We start from the raw sequence: 17948 nt of genomic DNA, 5'->3' as shown, positions 1-17948 counted from the left end.
GAACCATGATGTTCCCCACCAGGACCAGAACCAGTACCGGCTCGGCTGGACTCGTGTGAAGATGCTGCAGAGCCGAGGTGAGTACTAGGCAGCAGAAGCAGAGGAGAGGAAAGGTGTGGGCTGTTGGGGATGAGAAAAAAATGGTGCAGGCAGAAAATCCGTCCTGCTCCTCTGAGACTCATAATCTGAGGAGAAACCGGAGAGCAGCGAGGAATCAGCAGAGAGGCAGGAGCTTTATCAGGAAAATAAACCAATTATCTCAACAATACACTGAGAATTAATTACTCTTAATGTCTATTTTTTTTGTACTTTAAAAACCTTAAAGAAACAAATAAACAAAAAAAAAACAAAAACATCCGGTCTATTTAAGATTGCATCTAAATTATTTAAATAAACGTGTTTATTAAAGATCTAGAGGTGAAATTAAGTAATTATGTTAATTTGTTTTACTTTGTTTTCCTCCTTTATTCCCAACAGTAGGTTTGATTTGGATGATTCTAGCGCCCTCACGTGGTGTGTAGGTAGAATGCAACTTATTAATGCAGGGAGAATAAATGCATTAATCCAATGGTATCCAAACTTTTTGCACCGAGGGTCAAAATCAGCTTAAAGTACGGAGCCCGCTATTTTCCTTTCTTCTTCTTTTGTTGTGTTGTGTGTGTATTTTATGTACAGTAACAGATGTCAATTTAAAAGTGAGCAGTTATACAAAGAGCCTCAGTGAAAACGCTTTTCTAAATTTTTTTCTGGTGCAAAAAAACTGAAAATCGATCTATTAATGCGTGTTTATGTTTGTTTTTGTAAGGTTGGGATGGTGTTGCACATGAAAATAACCTTTTTTTAACCATTCAGACTACAAACACAAACAGACACGATTTAAACTGTCATATGATTTTATTACCCCATGAAAATAACTCAACAATAATTCAAATAGTTTGGCTGTATCTTTCTTTCTTTTCTTTTTTTTTCTTTCTTTCTTCTTCCTGTAAAACTTAATTCTCAAATGAGATATTAACATACATGAAAAAACCAAAACCTTATAATATAGCAGAAAAACTTTAAGTATTCATTTATGCCGCATAAACTTATCAATACATTATTGCAAGGGAATGCAATACTTTTGCAAGTTAACGCAAAAGAAAAAAAAATCCATGTCGGTGGTTTTGTAATGAAAAACAAAAGAATCCATGTCTGTCTTACATTTGGTTACCTAGCAACCCACTCGTTCTTTGGTTACTTAGCAACAACCTGTTGAGTAACTTGCGCAGCAGCAGTTTAGGATTTCGCTTCCATGTCTCATATAGCTCCTTAAAAATAAAAAAACAGTGTGAAGTGAAAACTGGATAAAACAGGAACTAATATCTGAAATACACCAGTTTGGCTGTAGTTCAGATATTTAAACAAAAAAACTAATCAATAATTGTAGATATTGACCAATATGAAACGCTTGTATGTCATAATATTATGTCAGCCTTATGTAAAACAAAATTTGAAATATTGTTTTAGGGAGTCCTAATTTTCCTACTTTTAAGCTAAGCTATGCTAGCTATTTTTCATAGCTAGCATAGTGGCTATGAAAAATAGCTAACCTATACACATACCTGTATATACACATTTGTATTGATGTTTTTGATGATGTCACTCGGCAAAACGTAACGTTTCTTACTGGTTTCTGAAATGTTGACTGTATGATTATGACTTTTTATTTTTGTGCTTTTATGATGTAAAGCACTTTGAACTGCCTTGTTGCTGAACTGTTTTCTACAAATAAACTATTTGATTGTCTTTTGTCTTTAAGTTCAGCTAATTATGTGCTAGCATTAATAGCCATAAACTCGCATAAACATGTCTTTTTTTTAAAAGATTTTATTGGCTCTAGTGACCTTTATTTGACAGGAAAGAGGGTAATGAGAGAAGGGGGAAGACATGCGGCAAAGGTCGCCAGGCCGGGAATCGAACCTGTGACAGCCGCGTCGAGGACTAAGGCCTCTATATGTGGGTTGTGCTTAACCCCTGCGCCACCACAGCACACCCGCATAAACATGTCTTTTAAATGCTGCGAGTCCAAACTTTGATTGTATTATTGAGAGCCGCTCAGCCAAGCCCTTCCAGAGGCCAATTAGAAAATCTTTGAAAACCAAGTTTAATTTTACACCTCAAAATTATGTGGTGATTTTTGTTCATCTGTCGCAAATAAACCAGTAAATATGGAAGCTTTACTTTAATAAAATGTGGAAAATCTTGGTGTTATGAGTGTCTTGCTTTGTGTGCAGTAGTAACAGACCGGTGTTCCTGTGCTGTGAAATAAATAAACAGATGTCCAGAGGGCAAAGCCAAGCCTGTAGGGAATATACAGGCACCAGATGCTGCTATTAGAAAGATATCACTGCTCTAAAGCTTGTTTATTCATTCAGCGTTAATGGAACAGAAGTCCAAGTATTTGTAGAGTCCAGAGTGTTAAATCACTCTCACTCAAGTTGAGCAAAGATGGAAACTGAGGGAAATGGACTACCACTTCTGAATGGGCAAAAGGCAGATAGACACTGCAGAACTATTTGTATATAAATAACAGAATGGAGGCCGTTTCTATGAATGATAAAGGGACCAGTAAAACCAGTATGATGACTGGAGATAAGCTGAGTCATGGTGATGAAGAGATTTTGTGTTATGGCTCATGTGTTCCTGCAGATGTCCCACAACAGTAGCTCTCAAACTGTTTATAGGCATTAGAACCTTAGCAAACGTTTTGTCATCCAGGTACGGCCAATAGGCCACACATTTCCACTGCTGAACTGAACTGCACAGCATTACATTGTGTTTTGTCATTAAAAACAAAAGAATATGGTTTAATTGTGTTTGAATTTCACAAAAAAAAAAAATCTGATTTATCACTCAAAATCCAGCAGGGCTGCTACTGTTTAAACATATTTTCAAATATTTATTTGCACTTTTTTCAGCTTGTATTTCATGAAGTCACTCTGTTAGTGAATGAGTTAAAACTAGCTTATTATCTGAAATAACTGATTAGGTTTAAGGTTTTTTTTGTTTTACTTATTGTACCTTTTGGGTTAAAAGCAATGCAAATGAATGGTTAAATCTAAATAACTTATAACCAAAATGAGTTATTTATTGTGAGCTTTAATTCAAAATAGTGACACAAAGTATTGCATAAACTTTATTTGTATGCTTTGCATTAGAAATGTGAAACAGTTTTAGATGTATCAGGATTTTATGTAGCCAACTTCTTAGGTCCCCTGCAAACATTGAGGAGATTAAAATTTTTAAACGACATGTAGACAAATGTGCAGTTATTATATATATTTGGAATATAACTAAACAAGTATTTAAGTCATCAAATTAAAAAAGTCTAGTCTAGGTTGGGCCAGACTTTAGAAAGGGCTTACAGGGGCAGTAGCCCAGGGCACAATGTTTTGGGGGGACAAAAATACTTTAAATTATTTTTTTTTTAACGAATGTATGTTGTGTGTTTTGCTTTGTATATAAGATGAATTGTATTAACATTTTGGAATTTTTCTGAATAGAAACAACATTCAAGTATTTGAAAGTTGTAAAGTTGTGCTAGTTTTTTGGGAACAACATGGAGCTCAGGAGACATATTCAAACATATAAGAAATTGTTTTGGAATTTTTTCTTTTCCCTGATTTTGTTATTTTTTTTATACTAATTTGAATCAGTGTAATTTTCGTCTTTAAAATGCCAAAATTTCCACTTAACCTTATATTTTGGTCCATCTGATTATGCCGTATTTAAAATTTAAATGACATAACCACATGTCTACGGATGGGCGCCGTCTACCTGCTGACACCGACCCGAACCCGCCCACCTAGAAATGCCCGCAGGACAGTTTCAAAGTTTTGTAGCACAAAATAACTGTCACATTTCCGGGTACAGAAGTTATTATCCGCACCACTAGTAACGGAAATGATGTGCCTTACATTTTCCACGTCGTTGCGAAGGTCAAATGTGTTACTGTTTCAAGTGCTGCTTTATGATTGGTCAAACGTCCAGAGAGGCGGGACAAATGTCCTGGAGGTGCATTCTGATTGGACGCTGGCTCTGTCCGTTGGGAGAGTGTTAGGCTCATATCGCGTCGGCCTCTGAGGTGCGGAGCTATTCCGCTGTTTTTCCACCGCGGTGTAAACAGGAAGAATTTAATCGTCCATTTAGGGTTTCTTCTTCTCTTTTGCCAGAATTGGCGACAAAAACAGGCGGTTAACAATTACTGCTCTTCAAAGTAAGTGTCTTTTTTTTCTACAACCGAGCATAATGTCCGTCGGTGTGTTTATGTACAGGAATGATTGTCATCAGGACAGCTGACTGAAAAATGCTCCTAGGTTGGGGTCAGTCCGGCCCGCTCTCTCCTGCTCTACCCTGATTAAGCCAATGTTTACTTCTGCTGCTTGTCTGGCTCTGCTGTGCAAGGATCTTTGGTTTACTCGGTATTAAATTTAAGTTCAACAGAGAAGTTAATTGTAATTGCTAGGTTCACCTCACCTAGCAAAGGTGAAAAAAATCTTTTAAAAAAAAAAAAAGTTTCCTGCTGTTAAATATAGTGAGTTTTGCACATTCTCTATGCTTCTGCAAAGGTTGCTGCGGTTCACCCGTATGTTACAATGTCTGTGGTTTTAATGCCACAATCAAACCTTTGGGCTTATAGATGTTATATGACTCTGCAGCAGAACAAGCATTTGTTTAATCTCCAAAAAAACAATGTAAAGAAGTTACCTAATTCTCTGTTTCTGCCACTTAAAAAAAACAAGTTACCACCCCAACACTGTAAAATTCTTCATGCAGCAGCAGCAAAACAGGAAGTGCAGATTGTTGCAAGATTTTATGAGTTTTAAGGCCTTGGTGAAATTGTTGCTGAGCAGAAATGATTTGTCCCCAGAGAACCAGGATCAGCATGGCTTCTTCGTGGCGTCGTCTGAGGCTGTGCCACTCCACGGGCGTCGCTATCTCTCATCTCCACACCAGCAGCCGGGCGTCTGCTAAGCAGCACTACAAGATGCTGGTGCTGGGAGGAGGAAGTGGGGGCATTTGCATGAGTGCACGGATGAAGAGAATGTTCGGAGCCGACAACGTGGCTGTCGTGGAGCCATCCGAGGCAAGGATATGAGAGTAATCACATATTATTTCTCAGGGTGCACCGATGAAATCAGTCGATTTCCTTAATTTTGGGCGATCATTGATCAGCCAATACTTACTTGTGAACCCGATCTGACCTACCTTGGCAATTTGCATTTGCATGATTTGTTGTTTTTCTCCTTTCTACCAAAAACGTAAAGTCTTCAATCAAGTTATTTGGTCTGAAATAGGCCTGTTAAGACAGCAAATGAATGATAAATTGTCCCACAAGTTATTGCAATATACAATATTATTGTTGTTTTGAGACCATTTTCAAGTAATATAATGGTAATAGCATAATATTGCAAGATCACATTCTCAGGGATTAATAAACTTTAAATTCTAGTGAACATTTAACACTTGAACTGGAAGACATTTCAAATATCCAAAATAAATAAACAAAACAACAGAAACAACAAACAAAATTAATTGTAGAGTCTCTATAAACAAAATAGTTCTTCAAAAACAGGGCTAGTTGAGCCCAAAGCACCAGACTGAAGACTTTTGTCATCCAGTTTTTGGTAGAAAAAGAGAGAAAAGAGAAAAACTTTAAATTATGCAAATGGAAATTATTGAGTGTGTTTGGATAATTAAGCACAATTGATTTATTGCTTATTTTGACAGGTCTTGTCTCAAGTAGCCCAACATTTCAGACAAAAAAAATCAGTACTTACTCAAGTTGGAGTCTGCAAATCAGCATTTTTAAGACACCGGTAATCAGTGATCGGCCAAAAAACTGCAATCGGGGATTCGGGGCACCCTAATAATAACTGTACTGCAAACCACAAAATCTTACCAATTATTTTTGCTCTAGTTTCTAAAGCAAATATCTTAGTTTTGTCTTATTCCAAGTTTACTAATTAAAAGTAACTTTTCAGCAAGATATAGCAACTTATTTTAAGTCATTAATTCTTTAATATTGATGAAAACGTTCTAGTTCAATTGGCAGATTATTTCACTTAATACATTAGAAAAATGTCTTTTATAAGTGAAAACCTGCCAATAGAACATGTACTTTCATTAATATAAAAACAAACACATATTTCTAGCTGAAAAGTTACTTATGAGTCAGTTTTGTCTTATTTCCAGAGTACTAAGATATTTGCACTAGAAACTAGACCAAAATACTTGGTAACATTTTGTGTTTTTGCAGCGTGGAAAGTTTCCAAAGCAACTTTATCTAACTTTTCTTTGCTTCTGTCAGGTGCATTACTATCAGCCGATATGGACGCTCGTTGGGGCTGGAGCTAAGACGGTCGCCTCATCGGCTCGTCCCACTGCCAGTGTTATGCCATCAGGTGTGAAGTGGGTGAAATCCAAGGTTCAGGAAATACACCCAGACAAAAACTCTGTCCTTGTAGACGACGGGACTGAGGTGATTTAATTCTTTTAGACTGGGACCTGAAAGATTAGTGGTATAAAACATGAGTTTGAAGTGATTCTTCTCTTCTCCCAGATCTCCTATGAATATTTGATAGTGGCTCTTGGCTTACAGCTCCATTATGAAAAGGTACGGTCATGCTTTCTGCACCTATTTGTTTCTCCTTTTACATTCTGTGTAATGTAATTACATAAAGCATTGGTCATGTCATTGCTTCGCCAGTTTGAACATGTCCTGTTGTGGCGTTTTCATGCCTGACGTTTCCTGCTATGAACAGGCAGCAGGAAGTTCTATTTCGTTTTATGGTTTGATCAGAGGTCATAATCTTTGCCCTTCATAAAATTTAGCTAGCTCAAACCAGGTTCATAACAATATTCAGTGGCAATGGGAAATTACATGTAGTTCAGTCAATTAAGTGAGAGATTTGCGCATTTTTATAAAAGTATTTATTTATCAAAATATCTAACTCCTAAAAGAAAAATCAGGAAATTATAAAAAAGTTAATTTATTACACCAATTATATTGAAATGTATTTATTGTATCTTAATTAATTTGCTTACACTACTTACAGAAATGAAAAATTGTCAAAAAATTAAATGTTAAATAATTCTTTTTCTTTTGAAAAACAGGACATTTAAGACAGAAATGTTTTATTACGGTCTTGACAGTCACTGGCCTCCTTCACATGGATTTTAACCAGTCAATAAAAAAGTAAATAAAAAAGAGTGCTCTATTCGGGTATATTAATGGAAAGTTGAGTGGAAGGAAAAAGTGTGATATCTGCTTCCTTAAGAATATTGTGAAACAAATGCAGTAAAAGGATCCCCAAACATGTACTGAGTGAATATACTATACAGTATGTATATGTTTTTTACTAGGCTGATATTTCTGTATTGAAAACTCATTTTTATTGGTTTTATGTAATATTCTAATATTCAAAGATACTGGATTTGGGGTTTTCTTTAACCAGAAGTCATAATCAAAAACATTACCAGAAATATCACTGTGTGTATTTAATCTATATAAAATAGGAGATTCACTTTTTGAACAAAATGAACTTTTCAAAGACTGTTTTGAACTGGAGATTCGTATGGGTCTGAAATGGTTCGTTTATAGGTACAAACTGGAGGTATTAAACACAAGAGTACAAAATGATAGTACAAATTGCAAAGTGGTAATTTATATTCTTTTAAATGTAGATTAAAGGCCTGCCAGAGGCGTTTGAGCATCCAAAGATTGGATCAAACTACTCTGTCCAAACTGTGGAGAAAACCTGGAAGGCTCTGCAGAACTTCGAAGAGGGCAACGCTGTGTTCACCTTCCCAAACACTCCTGTGAAATGCGCCGGAGCGCCACAGAAGATCATGTACTTATCAGATGCTTACCTGAGAAAGGTGCTTAGTCTCTTGGATCAAAAGATAACGTATTTAAAAGAGTTTAAATGTGTTGTTCTGAATTTCACAAGGACACTTTTTATATTTAAGACAGGAAAAAGGGCAAAGGCCAATGTGATATACAACACATCACTTCCGGTGCTCTTTGGGATCAAGAAATACGCCGACACGTTGTGGGACATCGTTAAAACCCGCGATCTACAAGTAAACCTCAGACACAATCTGATCGAAGTGCGGCCAGACAAACAGGAAGCTGTGTTTGAAAACCTCGACAAACCAGGAGAGACCAAAGTGTTTGAGGTTACTGCCTCTATATTTTCCATTGTCCATTGTTCCCATTCTCCTTTAAAGGTGACCTACTATGCAAAATTAATCTTTTTTTGGCAACAAGTTAATGTTTTTTGGTGTCTATAAAATCATCCATTTCAAAAACTTTTGGAATGTAATGTAACAAATCACCAGCTCGTTGCCTGGCAACCCCAGCTGAGCCCAGCCCGTCACCTAGCAACCAAAGCTGAGGGATAGAAGCCCTAAAACAGCTCATTCTGAAAGGGACGCAAAACAGTCAAAACTCTAATTTTGTTCAAAAATGTTTTGATTATGTTTTGTATAACTCATAGACCTATCCTAACCTGTTGAGGGAAACATAATAGGTCACCTTTAAATAAAGTTATTTTAAATTTATCTTGATAATTTGATGTTAAACTCCTCTGTTTTCTGAATTAGTATGAAATGCTTCACGTAACTCCGCCAATGGGACCCAGCCTGGTGGTTAAAGGCAGTCCACTCGCTGATGAGAACGGCTGGCTGGATTTAAACAAAGAAACGCTCCAACACAACAAATATCCAAATGTTTTTGGGATTGGAGACTGCACCAACCTCCCTACTGCCAAAACCGGAGCCGCCGTCGGTAAGTGATTATTAGTTTAAGCAATCATGGAAACTGCTGTAATCCAGTAAATAACAGTATTATTTTGTACTTAAGATGCTTTTATCTTTGAAATCTGTATTGTTTACACAACGTCATAAAGATATAAACCAAGTCGACGAAAGTTTAAAAATACAGGGAATTTTTTGCATTCAGTCAAAAAAGATAATTATCATTTTATACAAAGAAATCAGGTGAACCCTGACTGTCAGTTAGGCCAGATTTTCTCACAGTTATCTAGTTTGCATAAAGATTTTAATATTGAGGCAGTGTGACGCAGTAAAGTGAATCTCTTTATCTCTCTTTACACATTCATTGTAAACATGAAGGGGTTTTTCCAGAAAGGATTCTTGTTACTGCAAACTGATATCTCCTTATAAACGGAAAATTCATTAAAGCTTATATTTTTATTGTCAGGCTTCTTGTGAAACATTTTAATGAATGTTTAGGACAGAATAATTAACGCTTGTATGAAGAAATGCTATAAGCATTTAAGGATGCAATCCTTTATGTAAGCATGAAGACCTTTAATTGGATTTGAGTAAGTTATCCTATCTCTCTTATGGACCATTCTAACATCCAGCTGTATTTTTTAGCAATAAGTTAATGTTTTTTAGTGTCTGGAAAATGGGCCGTTTTAAAAACAGTCACATTTGATGGCCAATGTGTGGTTACCTAGCAACCCTAGCAGAATTCTACCCATCACCTAGCAACCCTAGCAAAATTCTACCCGTCACCTAGCAACCCCAGCGGAACTCCAGTAGGTTTGGTCAGCTGGTTTTACCACTATATGCGCTGTACAATGGCTGCTGTTGACTTACCATCCAGAAACCACTTGCTGCATTCTTGTTGGTTGTGTTGGAGGCTCTACTTCTGCTTTTCAAAGATGTATCTGTTTCAACCATTTTCGCGTTAGGTTAATTTATCTGCCATTGCAACAAGTACTTTTTCCTCAATACTGAGGAATTATTTACTTAAAACAAGAAGTCATATCTTGCTAAAAGGTTTGTCGTATTTCAAGTTTGCTGAGATATTTGCACTAGAAACTAGACCAAAAATACTTGGTAAGATTTTGTGTTTTTGCAACGTAAGAATGATTTTGTTTAAAAAAAAAAAAAAGAAGTAAGAATTATGTTTTGTATAACCCAAAGAAGCATAATAGATCACCTTGAAGACTGACAATACTGACCTGTCTTTAAGTAGGCATTAAAAATGGCATCCAGGGTTTGGATGAATTTGTCACATATATAGATCTAACAAATATCTGTCTGGTTTTCTGATGCCAGATCTAGTATGGCACAGACAAAGAAAAGCTCTGTATTGTGCAAGAGTTGCTACATGTGAGGAAATGAAACAAAAAAAAAAGGCTGCAGTCACATGACCAACATGCAGTTTGGACTTTGGTTATCTGCTGTGATCCTTGAATTTTAGGACAGAGAGAAATAGCTTTATGTCTTTATCTCCTCTGCCAGACATTTTTCTTTGAGCTCAGCAGTCTTCACTCTGACGTCACAAATGCATTCACGTCTTACTGGCAGTAAATTGTCCTTTTAACGATGTATTTATGTTTTCTGGACCAGACATTTTCGTTACCATACATCCAGGCTGCCTGAATTAAGTATGGAATGTCACAAGGATGCTTGTGCAAGTGTGAAAACGGCATGTCCTGAACCCAACCCAGTTTAGATTTTAGCTGAGTCATTGTTACGCTGGAAGGAGAATCTTGTTGCATCACAATGGAAAGAGTTATCTAAAGGCAGAAGCAGAAAGTCTGGGAGGGGTTTTTGTTTTATTTTGTTCCCTCGACGGCTGTGAGGTGCAACATTTACGGAAAGCAGTGAATGACAAAAGTATTCCTAACCGCTAATTTTTTTCCTCATTTTGTAACGTTACAACCTCAAACTTTATTGGGATTTTGTAGTGAATAACAGTGCAGAATTTGTGGAAATAAAAATGTGAAAAGTGTGGCAGGTATGTTTAAGCCGACCCACGTTCAGTCTTTTGGAGTAATGTGTTGGTACCAGAGGATGTCTTCACCTGCACAGAAATAAATATGTAATAAGTAATTTCTCACTGTTCTGTACCAAATGATCCACACTGTTTGACAAACCCGTTCACCTACGCTAGTAGGTCTGTTTTCCTGACCTACTAGCTTGCTTATTCAGCCACATGTGTTTGTATGGTTTCATGTTACATATTTCATCTACATACACATACATACATGTGAATATACATATTTATAGTTATTTAAGTCACGGTACTATAGGAAACTCTCAATAGCAAGAAAAATTACATAACAGTTTAGGTTTCCTTTTTAAATAATATCTTTTATCAACTCCATATGCAGCATAATTATGCATCCACTTCAAAATAAAATATTTTAGCTTGTAATTTAACCTCAGCTTTAACATGAACGTTGTGGTGTGTGCATTAGCATTAGTGTTAGCCTTTCCTGCTGTGTGCCTCATTTAGAGCAGCGACTGGGTCAAACATTTCAACAAGCTGCCAGCACTTGGTGATAAATTTAGTCGGAGCTGCTGAGGTTGGAGAGCGAGCTAGCTGGCGGCTTTCCAAGCTTGTATTTTCAGATTTTACATATTTATTTCATTATTTCACAATGATTCTGCATCATGTTTACACAGCCACTCAGATAAAAGTGACTGTAACACTGAATCAGTCCATGATGTAATATAAATAATCGGTTCAAATGGGAAACTCTTGTTTTTTTTTAATCCTCTGAAGCTTAATTACCCCGAGCCCTTATTCTCCCCTAGGCTGTTTGCGTATATTTATATCCTGGAGTAGAGATTGGTGGTGCTCAGGTATAAAAAAAAACATTAGAATTTTCCATTCAATTTTCAGGTATTTATGAAGAAATTTTTTTATTTTTATTAATCTCTGTAAAAGGAAGCGAATAGATTCCACTTAAGCAACAAAAATTAATATTTTCTACTCAATGATTATTCTCTCCATGAAACTGTCTTAGAAAAACAGTGTCTTCAGTCAGAGGCTTATTCAAATTTGCTGCAACACAGACTTTTACCCAAAAGGAGATATGTCCTACCCAGCCATCACCATCTACAATAACTCTTAAAAATATTTTATTAATATGAGTTACAACAACATTTAATTTCCTTTTGAGATCTATGAAGTATTTTTGAATTTGAATTAAAAAGCATCCCTAAACCATGCCACCTCCACTACCATGCTTTACATTGTTAATCAGATTATTTTCTTGAAATTCTGTATTTAGTTTAAACCAAACATATATTATCTACTCTGGTGTATAAATGAGTTTTAGACGCATCTAACTGTTGTCTGTTTTCTCTGGCAAACTTCAGTAAGACTTTTAAGGTGGAGGTGTACATTTTCATATCAGGAGTAGCAAAAGTCTGGTTTGGGTCCTGGGGTGACAATTTAGGGTTTCTGGAGACTTCTTTTAGCATCTTGCAGACTGTTCTCAAGACGGATGTGTTGCCAGTTTTCTTCAAATTATGGACGTATAATTATTCAGTCGGAGGGGAGAAGGAGTCAAATGTTGAAGTTTTTATTAGGTTTTAACCTTCAAAATGTTGAGTATTGATGTTTTTAATTGCACTGAATATGAACAATGGAAGTTTTACTGTTTTAAATGGGAATAAATGTCTATTTTATTGCTCATCAGAATGTTTATTACATCTTACTTAATATTAGTTTTCATTTTAATTTACTTCCATTTAATTTTTTTCAGCTTTGTTGAAAGTATCAAAATGTAATGTATAAAACTAGGGCTGCAAATAAAATTGTCTTTTAGACAATTTTAAAGATTATTCCATTTCTTTATTATTTTAATAATCGATGTTTCAGCTCTACATAAAACATACCAACTGGTGTAAGGTTATTTTTTTCATATTGGTGAATTAATCCTGTAACCACAAATGAACAGGTGCATCTTGGGTAATGTAGTGTTAAACAAACAGACGGACTTTTAAAAATCCATCGATATTGACAAGGCAGAAATGTTGCTTCTACAGAAATCTAATAAAACTAAGAAATGCATTGCAACAACTATAAATGTGGTATAATTTTGTGTTAACTTCCCTTTGTACTGTGGGCCTGGGTTTAAATCTTTGCCTGCCCAAGATATAAACTGTCATTTATCTGAAGAGGCAACACTGCCCCCTGCAGTAGCCTCTCCAGAATGGCACACAAAACAGTCAAATTAAACCACATTATTTCACCGCAGCTGTGGAAATCTGTTACCACAGTAAAATCTGCAAAATGAATTGTGTCAAACCATCAAGAGGGAAATATAAAAATAAGTGATTTTTAGAAGTAAAATTACCTCATTCTTAATTAATTTGTGTGATATCAGAAAACTCTCAGGGCTGCCGATTATCACACAAGTAAATTATCATTGCAATAACAATCTGCAATAATATTTCTATGATGCACAAATATTTGGCTATTATATTTAACGTTTTCTGAGTTCATACTGTAGTATTCAGCCTGTTAGATGTGATCACTGCAGTAGACGCTCATACTAAATTAATGATAGATTATTGTACCCAACATGCTGAAACACACACAGGGACAATTGGAGGGAGTGAAATGACCATTTATCATCACAATGTTTACCAGTATTATCAGATGCAACCCTAGAAAACATGACATTGCGGTATATCCACTCGCATCTTCCACATTTAGTCTCTTCTAGCGTAATTCAATCCATAAATACTTAATTTACACCAAAGGAAAAAATAAATGGTGTCGTAAATCATACTATACATCTTCAAAAAGTCACTTTGGGCAGGAACAATCTTCAGTAGCAGTCAGTCTTGCAACGCATCTAAAGAGGCCTCTGACTGAAGACTGTTGCTGTATTAGAGTTTAATACAATGACATGCCAGTAGCTGAGTTTCCGGGCAGGAGAGATATTTCACAGTAAAACATGTTATAGGCCTGTCACAATAAATCAATTAAGGCATGATAAATTAAAACAAGTTTAATAATTACCATTTGCATGATTTATTTTTCTTTTTTCTTTACCAAAAACTGGATGAGAAAAGTCTTTGGTTTGATGCTTTGTTCTCCACTAGTTCTTTATTTGAAGGATTATTTTATTTAGAGAGACTTTATAATTAATTTTATTTGTTATTTCTGTTGGTTTTTTTTAGTTTGGATATTTAAAATGTCTTCCAGTTCTACATGTGATTTTGCTGCTCCCATTTAAACCTTTATCTGGCCTTATGGTTGGAAAGCGGAGCAGAGTTTGAGTCCGTAATTTGATCTTTGCTCATTATGTTTGGAAAATGTGGTTTGAACTTCCTCATTCTTTCTGAATCGATCGATGTCTCCATCATTAGGACTGAAATATATCAGGAAAACGTGTTACGGTTGGTAAATACCAGGCTAGGTAATCCTCTCAGTTTGATGAAAAGATGATTAGGTTGTCAGGTGATAAAACTTTAAGTAGTGGTAACATTCTAACAGAAACCTGCTTCAAAAAAGGGTCACTGTCTCTTTAAGGTGTAATCGTCTACATTCATCCATCGGAGCGAGGATTAGCAGGATGTGTTTGTTTTGGTCAGAGCATGCTGGGACAGGCTGTAGCTCCTGAATGTGAAGGATGTTTCAGGATGGTGAAAGTGTCTGGATTTTTAACTCATTCCTGTAAAACAAGTTAAATCTTTCTTTGTTTTTAGCTGCACAGTCTGCGATCCTGAACAGAACCATCAGCAAATTACTGAAAAACCAGAAGCCAGATAAGAAGGTAAATGTTGCTAATCAGCTCCTATGTGTTTTAGTTTTTGCTTTAAAGGGATCCACGATTAGTTTGAGGAATGTTCATTTTACATTGCTATTTTTTTTTTAACTACAGCCAACAGCGACGCAGTGTGGCATTGTCTAAATTTACACAAACATTGTATTTAACTCTGTAGAAAACTGATCCACAAGTGGAAAAAATGGCAACTTCAGTGGGTGAAAAATATAAAATGTAATGAAAGATAACATTTTTGAAGTAATTATCAGTTTTTGCATATCATAAACAGCAATTTTTTAGTTAATTTGAAAATTACAACATGTTTAAGCAAATATGTTCACCTAATTGTGGGTAACTTTAAAGAAATCTGTGGGAATTGTACTGAAAATATCTGCTTTTTGTGCATCTGAGGTTGGATTTACTCATTTATCAGCTCTAAGAACTGTATTTCCTCTGCAAAATAACTATTTAGATCTGTCAAAATAAGGAATAAATCAATTAATCACATGATAAATTAAAACAAAAAGTCTTCAGTCTAGTGCATTGGTCTCAAGTAGGCCTATTTTTTTTGAAGAACATTTTTTGATTACAGATACTTTATAATTAATTTCATTTGTTGTTTCTGTTGTTTTTGTTTATTTATTTTTGATATTTAAAGTATCTTCTAGTTCCAGTGCTAAAAGGTCATTAAAATTAAAAATGTATTGCTCTTTGAGAATGCATTATTATACCATTACCGTTATATTCTCAAACCAACAATATTATCATTTATCTCAATAACATCTCAACAATAATTTATCGTATCAAAATTTGTAATCATGACAGACCTAACTCTGTTAAAATTTTGAATTCGCTCATTTGCTTTGGGTTCAAACAGAAGTTGTCTTGTTTTTTGTAGTACGATGGCTACACTTCCTGTCCGCTGGTGACGAGCTACAACACAGTGGTCCTGGCAGAGTTCGACTACAACGGGCAGCCGCTGGAAACGTTCCCAATCAACCAGGCCAAGGAGCGGAGATTAATGTACTACATGAAAGCCGATGTGATGCCTCACCTGTACTGGCACGGGCTTCTCAGGTATGCATACGATCAGTAATCACCGATAGAGGGATTATCATATAAAAGGCAGGCTGTCTCTTTCTGTAGTCAGGTTGCCAGGGTTACAATTAAATGCTTAATTGTAACACCATCTTATTTTTAATTATTATTATTATTGTCTTGGCTGCTACCAAATTTTTTCATTTCTGTTTTCAGGGGCCTGTGGGGCGGACCCGGACCATACAGGAAGCTCCTCCATCTTGGAATGAAGTAAAACCTCCTTCTACAAAGAAACTAGTGAATTAATACAGTTAATTATGTCATAACCCCTGAAAGGACAGATGCATGTTTATCTGTGACATCAGACCAAACAAATTCATCTCAGCTGTCTTAAAAAAGGGGGCAGTTTTGTAGTAGCAACAAAAATAAATAACTTTAACGTGAGTCACTTCTAGCTTCATTTGATGAGGTAAAGGAAAAGTGAAACTGCTCTGCTGGTTCAAAGCTGACAAACACAAGGATGAGCATCTTTCTGTTATTGGAACAATCACATTATATGATACATTATAGAAACGCCTTTAACTCCACAGCTTTAATGTTGATGGTAGTGTTTAAAAGCTTTGTATGACTGTTTTAATCTAAGTTGCTAGTGAAAAGTGTTGTCCTGGTGGCTGATATTAGTTATTTTAACTTGATCAGATTGCGTTTGTTTTGTCTCACTTTAGCAAAAAACCGAGGTGTGCAATTTATCAATTGGAGTTCAACTTAAAATGCTGGACTATAAACATGAGAACTACCATAAGTGCTTTCTTTCACATTTGATATGTCAGTGTTGGACATTTTGTTTTACATTTTAGATTTTTATTCTAAATACCATTATGACCACTCAAACAAATTATTGGAATTAACAAAAATGTATTGCTCCTAAATCAATAAAATGACAATAAAGTTTTAAAATCATGGAATCTTTGAAATAAATAGAAACACCATCATTTGCATGGTGTTAAACCATGCAAATGATTTAACACCATCAGTATGTTTATCAAAATATAACATAAAGCTGCAACTTTTACTGGGTTAAATGTGTTTCTATCTGGGAGTGAAAATGTTTGTTTTTTCTTTGTGACAGATGTAATATGAATAAAGGATGTAACATTTCTCATTTTTAACTATGAGAGGCTTTTTAAAAAAAAAGAAATGAGAATGATAGAAATTACCACAAGTTAAAAAAATGAGAATAGATAAATATTTATTTGTGTTTATGTGTTAATTTGTAGAACAATGGTGTGATTTTACTCTATAATTACTTTTTAATAATTTAAGTTTTCTTCCCTGTTGGTCATATTTAGAATTTATTATATCTTCATTTATGTGTCACTTTGGTTATTTTGTGGCTTTTTAAACATTTTCTTGTTTGAAAATGCATGGATTTCATTCATACTATGAAGTAATGCATATTATTTTCTTTGACTTTAGATTTAGGGATGTCACCGGGTTTATTATTGGTGGGAATTTTGGGGTTTTTTTATTTTTTTTTTTTTTAGTTTGTTGTTTTTTTTTAAGGGTATTGTATTATGTATATTCCAGGCATATAGTGTCATTTTATAGCATAATCAAGTAACTGTTACCTTCAGCTGTTATATAAATGCTGCACATATCAAATATGACTTAAAACAAATTTGACTTAATTTATCGCCTTGAAATTGGGCCTCTGTCTCTGTAAGAAACTCCTGCTCTTTCTGAAACTCCGCCTTCAGGATGTCATCACAACATGGCCCCTTTGAACTATTAACCCTTTGAAACATTTTTACCAGCATTGCACTGAGAAGTAGCTCATATAATGAGCTCTGTAGATACTCAGTTCCACCAGGCGTTTGCTAATTGCTGCTGACTAGTCTGAAGGAGCTGAGAAGGGAACGCCTGGGGGAGCACTGCTCTGTGAGCTCGACTTGGAAAATAGAGCTGCGTGGAAAAAGCTGCGATCAGTGAGACGGTCCCAAGTGGTTGCCATGAGAGATTCAAGGATTTCTCAAAACATGCATGAAAGAATCAAAGCATCACTCCAGGTATGTTTTTGATTTAATTCATAGCATTATATGACACTTCTAAGTTCATAAAATCAGAAAAAAAAATTGAATTCAGATTTTTCACAGAATTTACTTTTTTCACATCTCACAAACTTTCCCACATTTTATAACTTAATTTCCGCTGCACAGACCTAATGTATTTGTGGTTTTATGCAAGTCCGCCCTATATTGCGCCATAATTGAAAACAAGAAAAAAGAACAAGGACATTTCTGAGTTTGATGAGTCAAACAT

At 35.4% G+C, this 17948-nt stretch overlaps 1 protein-coding gene across 2 annotated transcripts; it reads left to right on the top strand.

Moving 5' to 3' along the window:
* The first annotated feature begins 1 nt into the window (after position 1).
* sqor (sulfide quinone oxidoreductase) lies at positions 2–16798 on the top strand. 2 transcript variants are annotated; one of them, XM_028005411.1, is made up of 12 exons: positions 2–77; positions 4001–4110; positions 4212–4255; positions 4912–5125; positions 6350–6520; positions 6602–6655; positions 7726–7920; positions 8011–8220; positions 8647–8830; positions 14533–14600; positions 15490–15668; positions 15846–16798. In XM_028005411.1, exons 1-12 carry the CDS (start codon positions 62–64, stop codon positions 15901–15903), a joined length of 1503 nt encoding a protein of 500 aa, XP_027861212.1. In that variant the 5' UTR covers positions 2–61; the 3' UTR covers positions 15904–16798. The 2 variants fall into 2 exon arrangements, with proteins under 2 accessions (XP_027861212.1, XP_027861204.1); XM_028005403.1 differs by lacking the exon at positions 2–77 and having other exon boundaries at positions 4043–4255; positions 4918–5125.
* The last annotated feature ends 1150 nt before the right edge of the window (positions 16799–17948 follow it).

This window comes from Xiphophorus couchianus, chromosome 2, assembly GCF_001444195.1.
Source record: "Xiphophorus couchianus chromosome 2, X_couchianus-1.0, whole genome shotgun sequence".
Lineage (NCBI taxonomy): Eukaryota > Metazoa > Chordata > Actinopteri > Cyprinodontiformes > Poeciliidae > Xiphophorus > Xiphophorus couchianus.
Note: the sequence above shows the minus strand (reverse complement) of the source record. Positions and strands in the feature narration are given on the sequence as shown.